Source organism: Ictidomys tridecemlineatus, chromosome 3 (assembly GCF_052094955.1).
Source record: "Ictidomys tridecemlineatus isolate mIctTri1 chromosome 3, mIctTri1.hap1, whole genome shotgun sequence".
Lineage (NCBI taxonomy): Eukaryota > Metazoa > Chordata > Mammalia > Rodentia > Sciuridae > Ictidomys > Ictidomys tridecemlineatus.
This window is the reverse complement of record NC_135479.1, coordinates 44,768,418-44,785,700: the sequence shown is the minus strand read 5'-3', so window position 1 is coordinate 44,785,700 and position 17,283 is coordinate 44,768,418. Positions and strand designations below refer to the sequence as shown.

The 17,283-nt window shown below is 49.7% G+C and overlaps 1 protein-coding gene across 2 annotated transcripts in view; it reads right to left on the bottom strand.

The window, feature by feature from the left end:
* Positions 1-7,624: 7,624 nt before the first annotated feature.
* Doc2b (double C2 domain beta) overlaps positions 7,625-17,283 on the bottom strand; it is a 25,406-nt gene continuing 15,747 nt past the window's right edge. For both annotated transcript variants that reach the window (XM_078042611.1, XM_078042612.1), the window contains 6 exons: positions 15,918-16,027; positions 15,634-15,760; positions 13,131-13,288; positions 10,486-10,567; positions 9,531-9,627; positions 7,625-9,066 (listed from right to left, as the gene is read on the bottom strand). In XM_078042611.1, coding sequence (XP_077898737.1) covers positions 8,930-9,066; positions 9,531-9,627; positions 10,486-10,567; positions 13,131-13,288; positions 15,634-15,760; positions 15,918-16,027 — 711 coding nt within the window. In that variant the 3' untranslated portion in view covers positions 7,625-8,929. The remainder of the gene's footprint in view (positions 9,067-9,530; positions 9,628-10,485; positions 10,568-13,130; positions 13,289-15,633; positions 15,761-15,917; positions 16,028-17,283) is intronic.

Genomic DNA, 17,283 nt, shown 5'->3' with positions numbered 1-17,283 from the left:
ATTCCTCAGATTTAAGGCCACTGTGTCTGACTTCTCTCAAAACTGTCAAGAAGAATTGTCACGAATTGGCACTAGTTTTTCTCAGACCTGTTCCAGAAAATTGAAGAAGAGATAATACTTGGCTGGGGCTGAGGCTTGGGCTTAGTGCAGAGCACTTGCCTGACACATGAAGCACTGGGTTCGATCTTCAGCACTGCATAAAAATAAAGGTATTGTGTCCATCTATAACTAAAAAAAATTTTTAAAAAGAGACAATACTTCCTAATTCAATCTATTGCTCCAGCATTTCCCTGATGCCAAAGATACTATGGAGGGCTGGGGGTGTAGCTCAGTGGTAGGGCGCTTGCCCTGGATTTGATCCCACTGCTGCAAAAACAAAAAGCAAAAATCCTAAGATGCTACAAGGAAACTACAAACTGGTATCCCTTATGAATATCAAATACTAAAAAGCCCAACTCAAAAGCATGTTAAAAGGATTATAGGGGCTGGGGGTGGCTCAGTGGTAGAGAGCGCTTGCCTGGCATGTGTGAGACACTGGATTTGATCCTCAGCACCACGTAAAAATAAAATAAAGGTACTGTGTTCATTCATCTACAACTAAAAATAGAAAAAAAAATATTTTAGAAAAAGGATTATATAGGTTTGGGGATATAGCTCAGTTGGTAGAATTCTTGCCTCACATGCAAGAGGCCCAGGGTTCAATCCCGAGCACCACACCCACCCACCCACCCACACTTGATTATATATCACAATCAAGTGGGATTTATTCCTGTGATACAAGGATGGTTCACCAGATGAAGATTGATGCCACATATACCTCATTAACAGAATGAAGGGGAAACCACGTGATCACTTCAATTAATGCAGACAAAATAGTTGAAAAAATTCAATACCCTAAAATTAAAAAAATTCAATAAACTAGGAATAGAAAGGAACTATCTAAATATAATAAAAGACATATAATAAAAGATACTAACGGATATCTCTCTCTGTATATACCTTCCAAACACACATATATGAAAAGCACTATTCAATGGTGAAAGACTGAAAATATTTTTCTAATATCAGAAACAAGACAAAGATGACTTTCATCACTTCTATGCAACATAAAACTAAAAAATCTACCCAGAGCAATGATTCAAGAAAAAAGAAGAGGCATCCAAATTATAAAGCAAGAAGTAAAATTATCTTTGTTGATAGGTGACATGTTTATGTAGAAAAACCCTAAGAGTTACCAGTTCAACAATACACAAAGTCAGCACAAGTCGGTTGCGTTTCTATACTCTAGCAACAAACATTACAAAAAATTATCTTTATAATAGCTCAAAAAGAATAAAGTCCTTAGGAATAAATTTAACCAAGGAAAGACTTGCACACTGAAAACCTGAAGACATTGCTGAAAGAAGTTGACAAAAACATAAATGGAAGTTGTGTTCATGGATTGGAAGACAATATTGTCACCCAAAGTGATCTACCGATTCAGTGTAATATCTAAATATTCCAAGGGTGTTTTTTTTTAAGTATTTTTTTTTTTACTTTTAAGAGGACACAATATCTTTATTTTTATGTGGTGCTGAGAATCGAACCCAGGGCCTCATGCTTGCCAGGCGAGCGCGCTACCACTTGAGCCACATCCCCAGCCCCCCAAGGGTGTTCTTTTCCCCCCCAGAAATAGCAAAGTCCATCCTAAAATTCATAGGGAATTTTAAGGTAATTCAAATAATCCAAACAATTCTGAAAAAGAAGAAAATAATTGAGAACTAATTTTCAAGTGTCTTTGAAACTTACTAAAGAGCTGCAGTAACCAGGCTCAGTGGTGCACGCCTGTAATCCCAGTGATTTGGGAGGCTGAGGCAGGAGGATTGAGAGTTGAAAGCCAGCCTCAGCAACTTAGTGAGGCCCTAAGCAATTTAGTGAGATCCTGTCTCAAAAAAATAAAGAGGGCTGGAGTATGGCTCAGTTGTTAAGCACCTCTGGGTTCAATCCTTGGTACAAAAAAAAAAAAAAAGAAAAGCAATCTGCAGTAATCAAAATAGCACATACTAATATAAGGACTATCATATAGACCACTGGGCTAGAATAGAAAGCCCAAAAATAAATCCTTACATCTATGGTCAATTGATATTTTGAAAAGTGTGCCAACATCAAATATTGGGGAATAAAATCTTTCAACAAATAATATTGGGAAAACTGGATATCCCCTGGTAAAGAAAGAAGTTGGATCCTCACCATATACCATATAGAAAATTGAACTCAAAATGGATCAAAAACATAAGTGCTAAAACCCTCAAACCTCTGAGAAGAAAATGGGAAGACCTTTATGACATTTGATTTGACAGTGGCTTCTTGGATATGATATCCAAAACACAAAATTAAGAACATTTTAGCATAAAAACAACAGGAGTCAGGTATAGTGGTTCTCTGTAATCCCAGTTACTTAGCAAACTTGAACCCAAGTTCAAGGCCAGCTTCAGGGAGACCCTGCTTTAATAAAAATTTGGCAGAATTACCAGGAGATGTAGGTAAGTGGTAAAGTGCCCCTGGGACCCATCCCTAGTAAAGGTTGTGGGGGAGATTAAAATGGTAAATTTAATGTATATTTTACCACAATAACATACATTGAAAAAGTAAAAAGATTGCACTCTACACTCAAATTTAATCCTTTGTTCCCTTCACATCATCACACTTTTCCCAGATAACCAGCTATTATTCATCATTAAAAATGAAAATTGCTGCATAAATTTCTAGCCTTTAGATGGACCATAAGGGAATTTATTCATTCTGTGAATTATTGAGGTAATTTCCCTGTTTATTTTCAATGTTTATTTTTTGGTTTTGGTACTGGGCATTGAATTCAGGGGTGCTCAACCACTGAGCCACATCCCCAGCCTGATTTTGTATTTTATTTAGAGACAGGGTCTCACTGAGTTGCTTAGTGTCTCGCTATTGCTGAGGCTGGCTTTGAACTCACGTTCTTCCTGCCTCAGCCTCCCCAGCTGCTGGGATTACAGATGTGCGCCACCATGCCCAACCTCAATGTTTATTTTTTTGTGGTACTTGGGATTGGACCCAGCTGTGTTGTACTACTGAGCTACATCCTCCATCCTTTTTATTTTTTATTTTGAGAGAGGGTCTCACTAAGTTACCCAGGCTGGCCTTGAACTTGGGATTCTCCTGCCTCTCTCAGTCTCCTGAGTCACTGGACCTACAGGTATGCGCCCTTACTCCTCACTGTTTTGTTTGACTGTTTTCTATTCATTGTCTTTAGAATGGTCTCTGTACTGTGGCAGTGACTGTTGACTTCTGTCCCTTCTTTCCCTTGGCTAGCACTTCTCATTCCTCTTAGTGACTCAGGGACTTCCTGTGAAAGACCCTGAGCATCCTGCCTGTAGCCATGGGTTTGGCCATGTAAGGTCAACCCTTGCCCTTTGACCCAAGGAAGTGAGTCATAACTTGGACTGAGTTATTTCTGTCCTGAGAATATAAACTAAGAAACACAGTGTTAGTAGGTAGCTGTGGAGAGCCAAATAATTGAATGTCCACTCAAACGTGGGTCTGAGGCTACCATTTTGGATCATTTCCACGCTGATGAATCAGCTGAGGAAGTGAGTGTGCTGTAGCAACCCGAGTATCCATGGACAGGTCAGTGGATAAGGCAATGTGCTAGACACATACAATGAAATGTCATTCGGTCTTTAAAAAAGAAGGAAATCTTTTTTTTTTTTTAATAAAGGTTTTCTGTTTTTTTTTTAAATATTTTTAGCTGTACATGGACATGATATCTTTATTTTTTATTTTTTAATGTGATGCTGAGAATCGAACCCAGTGCCTCACACATGCTAGGCAAGTGCTCTACCACTGAGCCACAACTCCAGCCCCAAAAGAAGGAAATCTTGCCGTTTGCAACAACATGGATGGACTGGAGGATATTATGCTACGTGCAATAAATCAGTCACAGGACCAATACTATATGGTTCCATTTATATGAAGTATCAAAAATAGTCAAAGTGAGGCAGATGAGAGCTTCTGCCTGCAATCCCAGCTACTTGGGTGGGGGTGGAGGGACTGAGGCTGGAGGATTACAAGCTTGAGGCTAGCTTAGGCAATTTAGCAAGACCCTATCTCAAAAAATACTAGAGAAGTAGCTCAGTGGTAGTTTGCCCATGTGTTTAATCCCCAGTACTGGTGGGGGGTTGTGTGTGAGGGGAGCCAAATTTATAGATGTAAAGAATACAATAGTAGTTGTCAGAGGCTGGAGGTGGAGAAAATGGGAAATGGTTCAACAGGTAAAAATTTCAGTTTTGCTGGGCGGATGAATTCTAGAGGTCTGTCGTGTGACACAGCGCCTGTAATTACCAATACTGTATTGTGTGTTTCAAAATTGGTTAAGAGAATACGTCGCATGGTATGTCCATAATCACAATCCAAAGGGACACAAGGAAACTTTGGGATAGGTTGGATACATCCGTTTCTGTGATTGGGGTAACATTATCATGCCTGGTTTGCCTATGTTCAAAGTCATCATACTGTGCATATTAACTATGTACCATTCTTTGTATATCAAGTATATGTCAATAAAGCTATTTTAAAAAAGAGTACGTGCCTGGCACAGTGGCAAATGTCTGTAAATCCCAGCAAATCTGGAGGCTGTAGGCAGGAGGATCAAAATTGAGGCCAGACTCAGCAATTTAGTGAGACCCTGTCTCACAATAAAATCAAGGTGAGTGAGGATGTGAATTTGATGATGAAGACCATGACAAAAAGAAAGCAGGGAGACAGGGAGAACATGACTAGGTTTGTTGAGGGCTGGCCTCATGAAGCGATGGTATGAGAGCTAAGACCTAAATGTCCAGATTACATCAGAGCACCAGGCAGGGCCCATTGTTACAAAGAACAAGATCTCATTCTGGTTAACACAGGTAGAAAAGAAAATGCTCTGGAAGGGTATCAGGTAGTTCAGAGAATGGGCTAGAGGCCTGGAAAATCGAGTGAACCCACAGGTGGTTGCTAAGGGAGGCTGGCAGCCAGAACCTCCATCAAAGTCACTGGTAGCAGCGCCTGGTTAGAACCCAGCTACCACTGCTCTGGACATTAGGCCTGATTATCTGCCCCAGATTACAGGTTTAGTTTCTACTGGGCAGTCTTTCGATCTCTACAAGGTAGTCAGTTAGAAATGAAGACAGACCTCATCTCAGAATGAAAACCAGTCTTTTTAAAATCCTATGAGACCCCACCCCATTCTCCCCTGTCCCTGTCCCTTCTGCTCTCATCTGTCATCTTCCCTTGTCCTGTCCTGCTCTGGTCACACTGGCCAAGCCCTCCTCTTGCCTCCAGAGGTCCTGGGGTTTCTCTCCACCTGGAACACACTTCTCCGGGTATTCCCACAGCTCTTTCTCCTCTTCCAAGTCTCAGCTCAAAAGTCTCTGGAGGCCCACCTGACCTCCCTATTTCAGCACAATCTCCCCTCCCAACCTGATTCCTTTATACTCATCTTTTTTTTTTTCTTTTTGCTTTCTCATATATCATTATTGTTTTTGCTGCTTGTCGATTATCTCAATGAATGAGTGGATAGAAAGGTCACATACTGTGGTCCTGGAATCCTAGTTTTGTCATTGACCAGCTATGTGATTTGCACACATATTTTAAGCACTCTGAGCCTCAGTTTCCCCATCAGGAACTTGGGTCGCCGCCTCAAATGGATTATTGGTGAAGAGTAAATGAGACAGTGTGCCAAGTTCATTACTTTTCCCCCTCATTCCGCCAAATCTGTTAAAAATGAGAATCTCCTAAGTCAATATGATCGCAATACGACGTTCCATTTACTTTGGATTATATGTCATTATAAATATTAACAAATAAGACTTAAAAAGGACACCTTTGGGTAGGTCAGACGAAAGTACAAAAATTGTGGGGCTGCAATTTGAGGACAGTTTCTGCAGTCGACACGTGGTAGCAAAACGGTGTGAAGCAGTGCACGACAGTCTGCGTCGACGACAGCCAGAGTCCATGCATTGGGAGGTTCACTCGGTTTGAAAATGAACAAAGGGCAGGACATGCACGGCCCGGGCTCGGCAGGCGGGCGGGCCGGGGAGGTGCAGTTCCTCGCTCTCGCCACTAGAGGTCAGAAGGTTACCGCGTCACGGTTGGAAGACGGGCCCGTCGGGGATTGGCTAGTGGTGGTGGTGGGCGGGGCGGAGACCTAGGGCGCGAGGTGGACGCAGCGCTTCGGGAGACCCCCTGGTGAGTGACACCTGACTTCGGGATGATTATGATTTTTTTTTGGCATTAGATTTCTTATCTTTGTAGGGTTGATGAATTAGGGAAAAGACGCCCATTCGGGGTCAAAGGCAGAGACAATTCTGCAGCTTCTCAAAGTGCTTTTTCTTGTGCCTGGGTTTAGAACAGCGCCAGGATCCTGGACAAGGTTCTGTCACTTCCTACAGCCCTCCTACCTGCGCCCCTGCTTGCACCTGAGCCAGCTGGCCAGAAGCCCCGCCTCGTAGCCTGACTGTTCCTGTGATCAACAACTGTCTTTCAGGAGCAGGCCCACTTTTGCATAGCCTGTGGCAGTGGTGGGCCCTGGCTTGGGTGCCAGCAATCCTGGTTTGTTTCAGCTGATTTCCTTCCCCTTGCTGGCCTCAGTTCCCATGTGTCCAATGAGGAAGTCATACCAGGTGGGACTCAAAGCCCCTTTTAGCTCTTCCACCTCTTCTCAGGTTGCTGAGGCTCTAAGCTGAGAAGATACTCAGCTCAACTAGACAAAGGTCCCTTAAAAGTAGGCCACTTTTCACCTTAGGCCCCACAGAGTCTCCTTCCTTGCCCTTTTCCCCTTGATCACAGACTCAGAGGCCAAGGGGGCAGGTGAATTCCAGGGCAGGGGTGTGGGCTTTGGTAGATAGAGCCCTAAGTGGCACAGATGGTTTAAAGCCAACTAGAGGGTGAGGTGGCACCAGATTTTACCGAATCCCCAACATCCCAGGAGAGAAGGACCTCTGGGGAGTCCTGACCCCCAATCCATCAAAGAGTCTGTGTTTGCCTCCTAGTGTACCTCCTCCCAACTATGTGGCCTTGGCAAACTACTCAACTTCTCTGCACCTATTTTATGTATAAAATGGTGGTGACCACTCTACCCATCTTATAGGGTTGTGAAATTTCATTAGGGACAATGTTTGCTGACCCCTAAGATGGGGAAACCAAGTCTCCTTGAGCAACAAGGGAGGTCAGATACTGTGGGGGGAGGGAGGCTGGAGTTCTGTCTTCCCTAGTGACTGGGAAAGGACTAAGGGGCACTTGGACTTGAATTATCCCTCTGAACCTTGGATGGGTGATGTGCTTTGTGTCTGCAGCACAAGGTCCAGCCCTCCTTCCTGGGAGCCCTGACAGCTGTGTGGGTGAACAGCAGACAGGGGCAAGCCCTTCGATGGCAGCTGGCGGCCCCTACCCCGTGGACTTTGCTCCCTACTTTCCCTGAAATGTGGGGTTCAGAGTTCTGGGTTGGAGTGGCCACAAGTCCCCGTTCCAGATATGCTAGGGCTGCAAGTCCCTGGGCAGGTTACCTTCCCTCTCTGGGCCTTCGTGACCCGTTATGCACTGATGGGTTGAACACAGTGGGCTTTGCGACTCCTTGGCTTTGCATTTGTTTATCCAGCATTCCTGAAGGCTCCAGGATTGAGATGCTCTTAAACCCCTTCTTGGAGAATAAGATCAGCTCCCAGAGGACAGAGCCAGTCCCTGAAAGGGACATCATTGCTATGGTAGGACCGGGGATATCATGAGCAACCATGAGGGGCCCCAATACCCAGCTTGAACCCAGCAGGGAGGGGAGAGGGAAGAGGACAGGAGGAATGTTGCTTCTTTTTATGTGTGAGGGACCCTCTTCTCCTCTGTGGCTAACTGGGTCCATGGTGGAAAGAAGCAGGGGCATGGTCCATCTTTGAGGTCCCTCAGGAAAAGAGGTCAGGGTGGGAGAGCTGGGTCTGAGGACAGGACACCACTCTGAGCCAACATCATGGTGCTTCCGCCACTTCCCACCACCTGCCATAAGCCCAGCTCCTGCCCAACTTACCAAACCCCAGGGTCCGCACAGCTTCCTGGTCCCATCACCTTCTACTCCTCCTCTCCCAGCCTTTGCAAATCATTCCCCCTGCCTGGACGGCCCTTCATTTCTGCCCCCAAAGGCCCACTCACCCTTAAAGGCCTTGCTGAGGCACCGCCTCCAGGAAGCCCGCCCTGCCCCTCCCCACAGCTGCTAGCAGTGTCCACCGCACTGGTGCACAGGCTGGGCCGGTCTTGGCATTCCTTAACCCTCTGTCGTAATGGTTTGTGTCCAGCTCCCTGACTAGACGGTGAAGCTCCTGGAAGACAGGCCTCACGTCTCACCCCCAGCAGCTTATAGACCAGTGAGTGAAGCACCTGCCAACGTGCCCCTGTTCATTCTCGGAGTCTCTGGGACTCTCCTCACGGACTACTTCCAACTGCCCCTTGATGCTGGAGAGGAACGGATGTGGTGGAAACCTCCCTCCTCTGCTCTCTTTGGCTCCACTTAGAGCGCCCCTCACCTCTGCCCTCTCAGCCTGTGCCTTACTGTTGACCTCTGAAGGACCCTCGCCCCTGGGTGGCCCTGTCCCCTTGCCCTAGCAGGTGCTGAGGCCCAGGCCTTCTCCCACTGCCAGCCCTCCAGGGCCCCAGGGGGCTGAAAGCAGGCCCAGTCCTCCCTGGTCTCCAGGGTCCGTCCTCCCTGCCCCTTGGAGTGGCGAGGTGCTCCCTCTGTGTCCTCCAAGTCGGGGCTGTAGTGGCCGTGTGTCCAAGCAGGCATCCTGGATCTTGCCCAGTGTGGGAGCCACAGCCCTTGGTGGCATGTGAGGAAGCCCAGGGCCAGGCCTGTGTGTGGGGCCCAGGTGGCAGGGGCAGATGGCAGCAGGAGGGGCAGTCAGTCGCTAAGCACAGCCCCCGGGAGTTCGTTGGTGAGCGTGTGCCAGCGCTCGATCCGCTTGTCCTTGTTCTTCAGGCAGTCAAACCAGTGCTTCAGGCGCTCGCCCTTGGCATTGATGCCTAGAACCACACCGCCTGCAAGGGGGTCAGAGGGGCGGCCAGGGACTCAGGGACCACCTGACTCCCTGGGGGCCCTTGGGTAGATGCTCCCTTCTAGATTCTGTGCTCTGAGGGGCAAGGAATGGGGGCCAGAAAAGGGAGAGAAGGGCACTGTGCCCAGTTGTCATAGCCACCAGGAGCCAGGGGCCATGTGGACTCACAGTCCACCCTCAGCTGCTGACCAGCATTGTCCCAGCTCCCTCACAGACTGCTCTGTGGCCCTCCCAGGGCTCTTTCCCTCTCTGGGCCCGTCGCCTGTTCCCTGGGGACAGGCTGAATAATATCTAAGGCTCCATACATTGGCGGCAAGTGGTCCACAGCCCCAGCTTTCTCCAGAGGCCTGTGAGGAGGGGCTGTGGCCTGATTCAGAGCCACTGCCATTATCCAAACCCAGGACGAGCAATTGACTCAAAAGCATTCCCATCGCACCCTCTTCTTACCAATGAAATCGTTGGATTTTCCAATGTCATAATCCCAAACGGTGACCTCCAGAGTCTTTTTGGCCAGGTCCCCATGCTTAATCTCATAACAGAACTCCTGCTGGCCAGAAGGGGAGTGTCAGGGCCAAGGCCACATGGCCAGAAGGGGTCTGAGATGGGGTAAGGGCATGGAGGAGGGAGCAGGAGGGTTGGGGTTGCGCCCATCTGCTCCTCGGTTCCTGAAGCTCTTCTCTCCAGATGCCTGCAGGCCCCCTGACCCTGCCTCAGTGCACAGAAGGAGCCCTTATCATTTTTGACTTTACCCAGGCTGGCCTTGCTGTCCAGGCCTGCCTTTGAGGAACATTCTCTCCTGCCAGCTTTTGGGACCTTCCAAATTTGATATCCCCTCCTCTCTGGAAGCAGCTCCTCAGCCTCTTCTGCCTGCCCTGAATCCCCGGTGTGGCTCAGGCTCTGCCTGAGGGCCTCTATGATGCCTCTCACTGGTGGGGGACCCCCTTAGATTTGTCACCAGCTGTACCCACCCCCTGTGCTGAGGACCTAATTATCCACCTGGTATTCCCCCCCCCAACCAAGGTCACTGGGTATCTTGAATCCTCATGCCCCACCCAAAGCTTCTCCCATCTTCTTCATATCCCTCTCCCCATACCTGTCTCCTATCTAGGAACCCAGGAGTCCCCTCAAAGCTTCCCTCTTTCCACCCCTACATCCAACATGGCCGCAGTTCCATCAGTTGGATCCTCTGAAGAGGTTTCCAGCAATTCCCCATGTGCGTCACTGTGTCTGGGTGCAGCCCGGCCAGTAGGCGCTTCAACCCCCCTCCCACAGCCGGGGCTCCCACCCTCCTTCTCCCACCACCCTCCGGCTCCTGCTGTGGCTTTTTGAGAATTCAGCCCCTTCGGGCCCACCCACCCCAGGAGAGGGGTGCCCTTCGTGAGGCTCCAGCAGGCCCTCGTACCTCATTGAACTCTGGGTTCAGGGTCTTCTTCTTCACGGCTGTCTTATGTTTGGACTTCTTGTCCACATCTGGCTTCAGGTATCTGGAATTATAACCAAGGGAAGGATAGGGGATGGGGAGGGGTCATGGGATGCAGATCAAGCCAGCAGGGTTTGGCAGAGCTTTTTGTGCCTGGAGAGGGATCACTGGACCCCTTGGTAGAGCAGCCGGGTTCAATTCCAAACACTCATAAATAGATAGGTAGGTAGGTAGGTAGATAGATTAAAAAAAACTAGTATTTGCACACCAGCTGTGCACACCCTCTCTGTACTCTGTCACTGTTGATTCCTTACAATACCTAATGCAGTGTAAAGAGGTGTTGCACACTGGGCTGGGGATAGAGCTCAGTTGGTAGAGTGCTTGCCTTGCATGCACAAGGGTCTGGGTTCGATCCCTAACCCCACAAGAAAAAAAAAATTGCTACACCCTATTGCTTAAGGGAAAGTGCCAGGTAAAGAAGCCCAGGGGGTTGCAGTTTTTCCTTCAAATAGCATTTTCGATCCAAGGATTCGGAACCCACGGATATGGACAGCCAACTACATAAACAGTGCCGCGTCGCATGCACAGTTGTGTGGTTGGCTTTTGGCTCAGCACGTTTTGGGCAGCTGACTGCGTTGATTCATCGAGTGCCGATCTGTTCATTTCAACAGCACGACACTTCGTTTTGCTCACCGGGAACATTCTATTAGTCTATTCTGCTGACAAAGGTTTGGCTATTTCTGGTTCGTGGCTATTGCAAATGACTCTGCCACAAACAGCTTTCCACCTGCACGTGGATGTCCAGGACAGAAACCTGGAAGGAAGATAAGGTGGCCAACAAGAACACACATTTTCCAATTGTCTTGGACACTGCCAACTTTCTCTCCAATGTCATAAAGACAGCCTCCTGGGCCGGGCCAGGTGGCGCATGCTCTTAGCAGCTTGGGAGGTTGAGGCAGGAGGATGGAGAGTTCAAAGCCAGCCTTGGCAATTTAGCGAAGCCCTAAGCAATTTAGCGAGACCCTGTCTCTAAATAAAATATAAAAAGAGCTGGGATGTGGCTCAGTGGTTAGCCCCCCCTGGGTTCCATTTTTGATACCAAAAAAGTTTTCTGGTGGTCTTCTAACAATTGCAGTTTCCTCTCACACTGAAGTCTCTAATACACCCGAATACAATGTTCTGCTATTTTTTTTTTTTTTTTTGAGGCCAGGGCCCAATTTGCTGGTTTTCAAGTGGTAGTGCTCAGTACCATTTTCTGGGAGCCTGAGCTTTTTCAACAATGTAGCTGTCCCCTTCTATGTATGAGATCTGCTCCTAGAGCTGTGGGTAATTCAATTGCTTAATCCCAATCAATGCTTTATTGAAATATAATTCACATACTGAAGAATGCACCCTTTAAAAGTCTTCAACCAATGGTTCTTAGTATATTCAGGAAATGCACAACCATCCCAAGCACTTGTTGAACATTTGCATCACCCCTAAGAGAAGCCCAGTGCCTTCTGCAGTTGCTCCCCATTTTATCCTGACTTCCTTGCCCACGCACGGCCCTGGGCCTCTGCTCTTCTTTGTTTCTTTGTTGGTACTGGGAATTGAACCCAGGGACCTTTTACCACTGAGCCACATCCCCAGTCCTTTTTATTTTGAGACAGAGTTTCACTAAGTTGCTGAGCCTGGCCTCGAACTTGCCATCCTCCTGCCTCAGCCACCCCAGTTGCTGGGATTACAGGTGTGTGTCACCACATCTGGCAGATTTTGGATTTCTGATTTTGGGATTAAGGATGTTCAACTTGTACTTTATTACTTTCAGCGGCGGAGTAGTATTCCCTTGTATGGCTAAAACCACATTTTATTTATCTGTTCATCAGTAGATGGGGACATTTGGGTTACTTCTACTTTTAGCTATTATGAATAATGCCATTATGAATATTCATAGACACGGTTCTGTGTGGCATGTTTTCCGTGCTCTCTGGTGTAAACCTAGAAGGGAAACTTCTGGGTCACGTGGCAGCTCTGGGCTTAACTTTTGAGGAACTTCCAGCTGCTCTCTAAAAAGGCTGCATCATTTTTGACATGATTTAAAAAGTGACAGAAATCTGACGGTGGCCAATGGACATGGTGTCCCAGGACTGTGCCAAGAGAAGCGTGATTTCCCTGTGGGGCCAAGCTGTGCCCATGGCCTCAGTTCCTGGGCCTCCTCAGTGTCCCCTCTTTGCCCCCTGGGCACCCTCACCTCCTTTCAGGACAGTCTGCCAAAGAACTCAGACTATAGTCTGTTTGTGAAGAGCCCCAAGCAGCGAAGGTGGTCGCCAACCTGCTCATGACTCTGGGCCCCAGAGTCACAAGAGAGGCCTGACTATGGCATTAGGAGATAACTCTTCTCCGTGTGATCCTGGGAAGCCACTCCAGCTTTTCTGGGCCTCAGTTTCTCCACCTGTGAAACAGGCTGGCCACACTCACCTCCCAAGTTGCCAAAGGAGCACCCAAGACGACCCGGCCCTGTAGACAGATGCAGCAGTGCCCACTGCCCTTTGGGGCTCCCCAGGTGCCGCATGCTGGGCCACAGCTGGCCACGCGGGATTCCCATCCCTGGGACGAGGAGGGGAAGGAGGCCACCGCCACACACTCACGTTTTCACATAGGGGTCTGAGTAGCCGTTGGCGTCCATGGCGGCCAGGTGTGCGCAGCGCACGATGCCCACCAGCAGGCCCTGCTTCTGCGAGCTGTACTTAAGGGAGATGAGGATGCGGCCTCGCTCCTCCAGGGACTTGTCCTCCGTCTTGTCTACCTGTTGGTCAGGGAAGTCACTGGGCTGTCCTTGCCGGCTCCTACCCCCTGCCACTGAGGCCATCTGGGGCCCCTCACTTCCTCTGTCCACGTGCAGGGGTGCTGCCCAGTGGTCACAGCCCTGTCTTCTCTGTTCTTTCTGCTCATCTCTCCCCTCCCGAAGGGTCTTAGAGAAAAGCCAAAGGGTTTGTCCAGGCCACAGGAAGCTGGCTAGAAAACAAGGGGTCCCCTGACCTTAGAAGACCTGGGCTGCTTCCTGCAGCCTCTCAGGATGCTGGGGGACCTCAGCAGTGCCCGTGCCTGTCTCTGGGGTCAGACCCAACCTTCCTGACTCTCCACCTCATCTGCCCACCCCAACCGGCTTCTCCATTTCTTATCCCTGAGATGAGACTGTGCATTTCTTCCCCTCTGCTGCTCACCAGGAACCGCCTCTCTTCTGCTCTCTGCCCACCAGCTGAGCCCTATGTGCCCCAGAGGCCTTTCTCAGGACTCTGCCCGGCTCCTGTCCTGCAGGCCTGGCCTGTGCTCAGAACTGTGCTCTGTAGAGAGACGCAGCAGTTCCCACGGGTCCATGGCCAAACCTTCCCAGAGCTGAGACTTCTCAACCCAGCGCTCAGGCCGACGGTACCAATGGCTCAGACCGAGTGAGATTTAACTGTCACAGGGATGGAGGGCATTGGTGTGACATGTGAAAATGAATTGGTACCTATGAACAGAGACATTTTCTGCTCTTCTTTTTTCAGGCACTGGATATTATATTTGGGTTGTTTCATATGAAGACCAATAGATTGGATCTGGTTCCGTATTTACTTAGAACAAAGAATGTATACAGACGGTAAAATCTAAAATGCACATTCAACGTGCGTCTTTACTGACAGGGTTATCCCAACTGCCGTCCGGGGACCACTGTGTGACCCCAAACTGCTCAAAAAAGCTTGTAGAAAATTCAAGCAAGACTCAGCAAGGCCTGAACCAAGCCAGGGGCACACACGCACGTGTGTGTGCGCGCGCACACACACACACACACACACACACACACACACGCTTGTGCATCTACATGCACACACACAGGCACTTACGAACATCCACACAGACGCACGGTTACACACAATTCACACGTGCACACACATCCACGCCCACACAGTCGCTGATGCGCATAATCAGAACTCGGGAGGGTGCACAGCTGCTGCGAGAGACCACAGAGCCCTCCTCAATGATGCAGATCATCTGGAAAAACTGGGTTACCTGTGGTTAGTGACTAATAATAAAATAGAAAAGGTCAGATCCATCACACGAACGTCTGTGAGTGGGAGAGAAGGTGACAAGGGAATAAAACTTGATCAGGTTATACAAAAAGATGGGACAGGCTTCAGCGGGGAGCTCGGGCTGCAGTTGACTGGTTCCCGGGCCTTGGCTTGGGCTGAGCTCTCGGGGAATCCACATCCTCCCTCCCTTTCCTCTAGCGCAGGGGCTCTGGGGGGACGCTGTGCCACTCTCCAGTGTCCTGAACACTGGGCCGAGGAGGACCCAGTGTTTCTCTTGGCCCTAGGACACTGGGGACTCCTGCCGACCCCTCCAGCCCTCTGACTGGGGTGCAGAGGAGGAGGCTGGAGGCGGGGGGAGCGCGCAGAGACACAGAGACCGAGACACTTGCAGGGCTCAGCTGCCAGAGGCGGCCGAAGGGCAAAATCTGTTCTGACACTGTTTGCAAACAATTGCAATTTCTAGGAAAAAAATTATCTGCTGTCTCCTCTGGGGATCTCACAGACACTTCAAGACTAACATGGTCCAATTGAGCGCCTGAGCCCACGTTGCCCCAGCTGTTCCTAGTTAACAGCTACCTCATCTGTCCAGTTGCTCAAGCCCAGAACACCAGCACTGCCCCTGTCCTCGCCTGCCCGGGGGCCTGGCTGCTGGTGCATTCAGTCTGGAGCAAGCCTCACAGCCCACCTCCCCCTGGGCCTGCTCATCTCATGGGTCTCTGGCCCTCACTGTCTCCTCCCAATTCTTCCTGCCATTTTGAGCCCAGGAGGCAGTGAGCCTGTTAATATGTCACCAGACGCAAGGCCTGTGCTTCACATCCTCCTGTGTGCCCACGTCCTTCCCAGCTCCCCCGCCATCTCAGCTCCTGGGACTGCCCGCTTCCCTTGCTCTCTCTGCTCTGCTCATTAGCCTCGCCCGGTGCCTACAACAGACAGGACGTTCTGCTCATCTCCCAGGCACCTACAACCATGTGGGGTGCATAGTAGGTGCTTAGTAAATCCTCCTGGCCCCGAGCTCCAGCACAGAGGGCGCTGGATGGGTGGGCACAGCGTGGTGGCTGGAGGGCGCCCGGGGCCCACTCACCGGCAGCTGCTTCTCTAGGCAGATGCTGAACGTCTTGGTGTGGTTGGCTTTCAGCTTCTTCAAGGGCACTCGGGTCTCCCCGATGAACTCATTGTGGCGGAATTTGTCCTCGTCACACACAGAGATCCTGGAGGCAATGGGCACAGCCAGCACCTCAGACGCACTGTGCACCCCCAGTCTGCTTCCAGGGTCAGTGGGATTTGTCAAGGGTGGGGCTGTGTGTGGGCAAGGCGGCCCCCCGGGGATGGGGCAGCAGGGAGCAGGCACCCCGGGCTCTCACCCACCGCAGGGTCTTGCGGATCATGTCCTCGTCTGTGATCCCGTAATAAGTGAGGGTCTCGTTCCATGTGGGGTTCAAAGTGTTGCGCAGAGTTTTGGTTCTGAGCTTATTTGCCTGGAGAAAGGGGGAAAAATGATCTTATTAGCACTGAAGGCGTGCCAGAGGCAGAATAATGGCCCCAAAGATGACCACAGCCTAATCCCAAGGGACCCTGTGGACATGCTGTCTGACACACAAAAGGTGAGACAGAGGTGGCCGACAGAACTGAGATTGTTAATTATCGGACTTCAAAATAGGGCTGTCTGAGTGTGGCTTGGTGGTAGGCCGCTTGCTTAGCATATGTGAAAACAAGACCCAACCGGGGAGACTATCCTAGGTTATCTGGGTGGTCCCTGGTGATGGGGGGAGGTCCTTAAAAGCAGAAAGAGGCTGGTGTGTGGCACACACCTAAAATCCCAGCAACAACCTGGGAGGCTGAGGCAGGAGGATTACAAGCTGGAGGCCAGTCTTAGCAATTTAGGGAGATCCTGTCTGAAAAATGAAACTAAAAGGGATGGGATATGAGATGTAGCTCCGTGGGTTCAATTACCAGTATCACCAAAAAAAAAAAAAAAAAAAAAAAATTCAGAAGAGGGGCCAAGGAAGAGCCTCCGAAGGAGAGGTGACAGAGAATGGACTCAAGAGCCAAGGAACATGGGTGGCTTCTGGTAGCTGGAAAGGGCTGGGAAGCAGACTTCTCTCTAGGGCTCCAAAAGGAATGCGGCTCTCTGACGCCTTGACTTTTAGCCCATTGAGACCCCTGCCAGGTGTCCAGCCACAGAGTGGTGACAGAACAAATGTGTGTTGCTTTGAGCCCCTAAGTTTGTGGCGATTTTCTGCAGCAGGGACAGGAGGCTCAGGTGAGGGGGACCCCACCTTCAGGCCCCTGGTGGTGGGGCCTGGTCCTGCGGGAGGGAACCTGGCCGCGGAGCTGGATGGGCTCCTTCTGGCGCATCCCTGAAGCCCCCTCCTCCGTGCCTTTGCTGGGGCTTTCTTTCTGTCTAGAACCCATCCTCTCCTCGGGGGTGGCCTGGCCACGCTGGAATAGTGCCCCCACGCCCTCTGTGCTTCCACCTGCCTATTGTGGCATCCAGTATGGGAACAGGGGTTCAGGGGTCAAATAAATTGGGTAGGTGCTGCCATTGAGTCCCCCTTATGGAGAATTGCAGAGCAGCCCATTAATGTACTAAAGGCTCTGACAAGTCCTACAGTCAAGAAACCTGTTGGAAAATGTTTCACCATGTTATTGGCCAATTTCTTGGCATATAATTTTTTTTTAATAGTACTTGGAATTGAACTCAGGGGCACTCGATCACTGAGCCACATCCCCA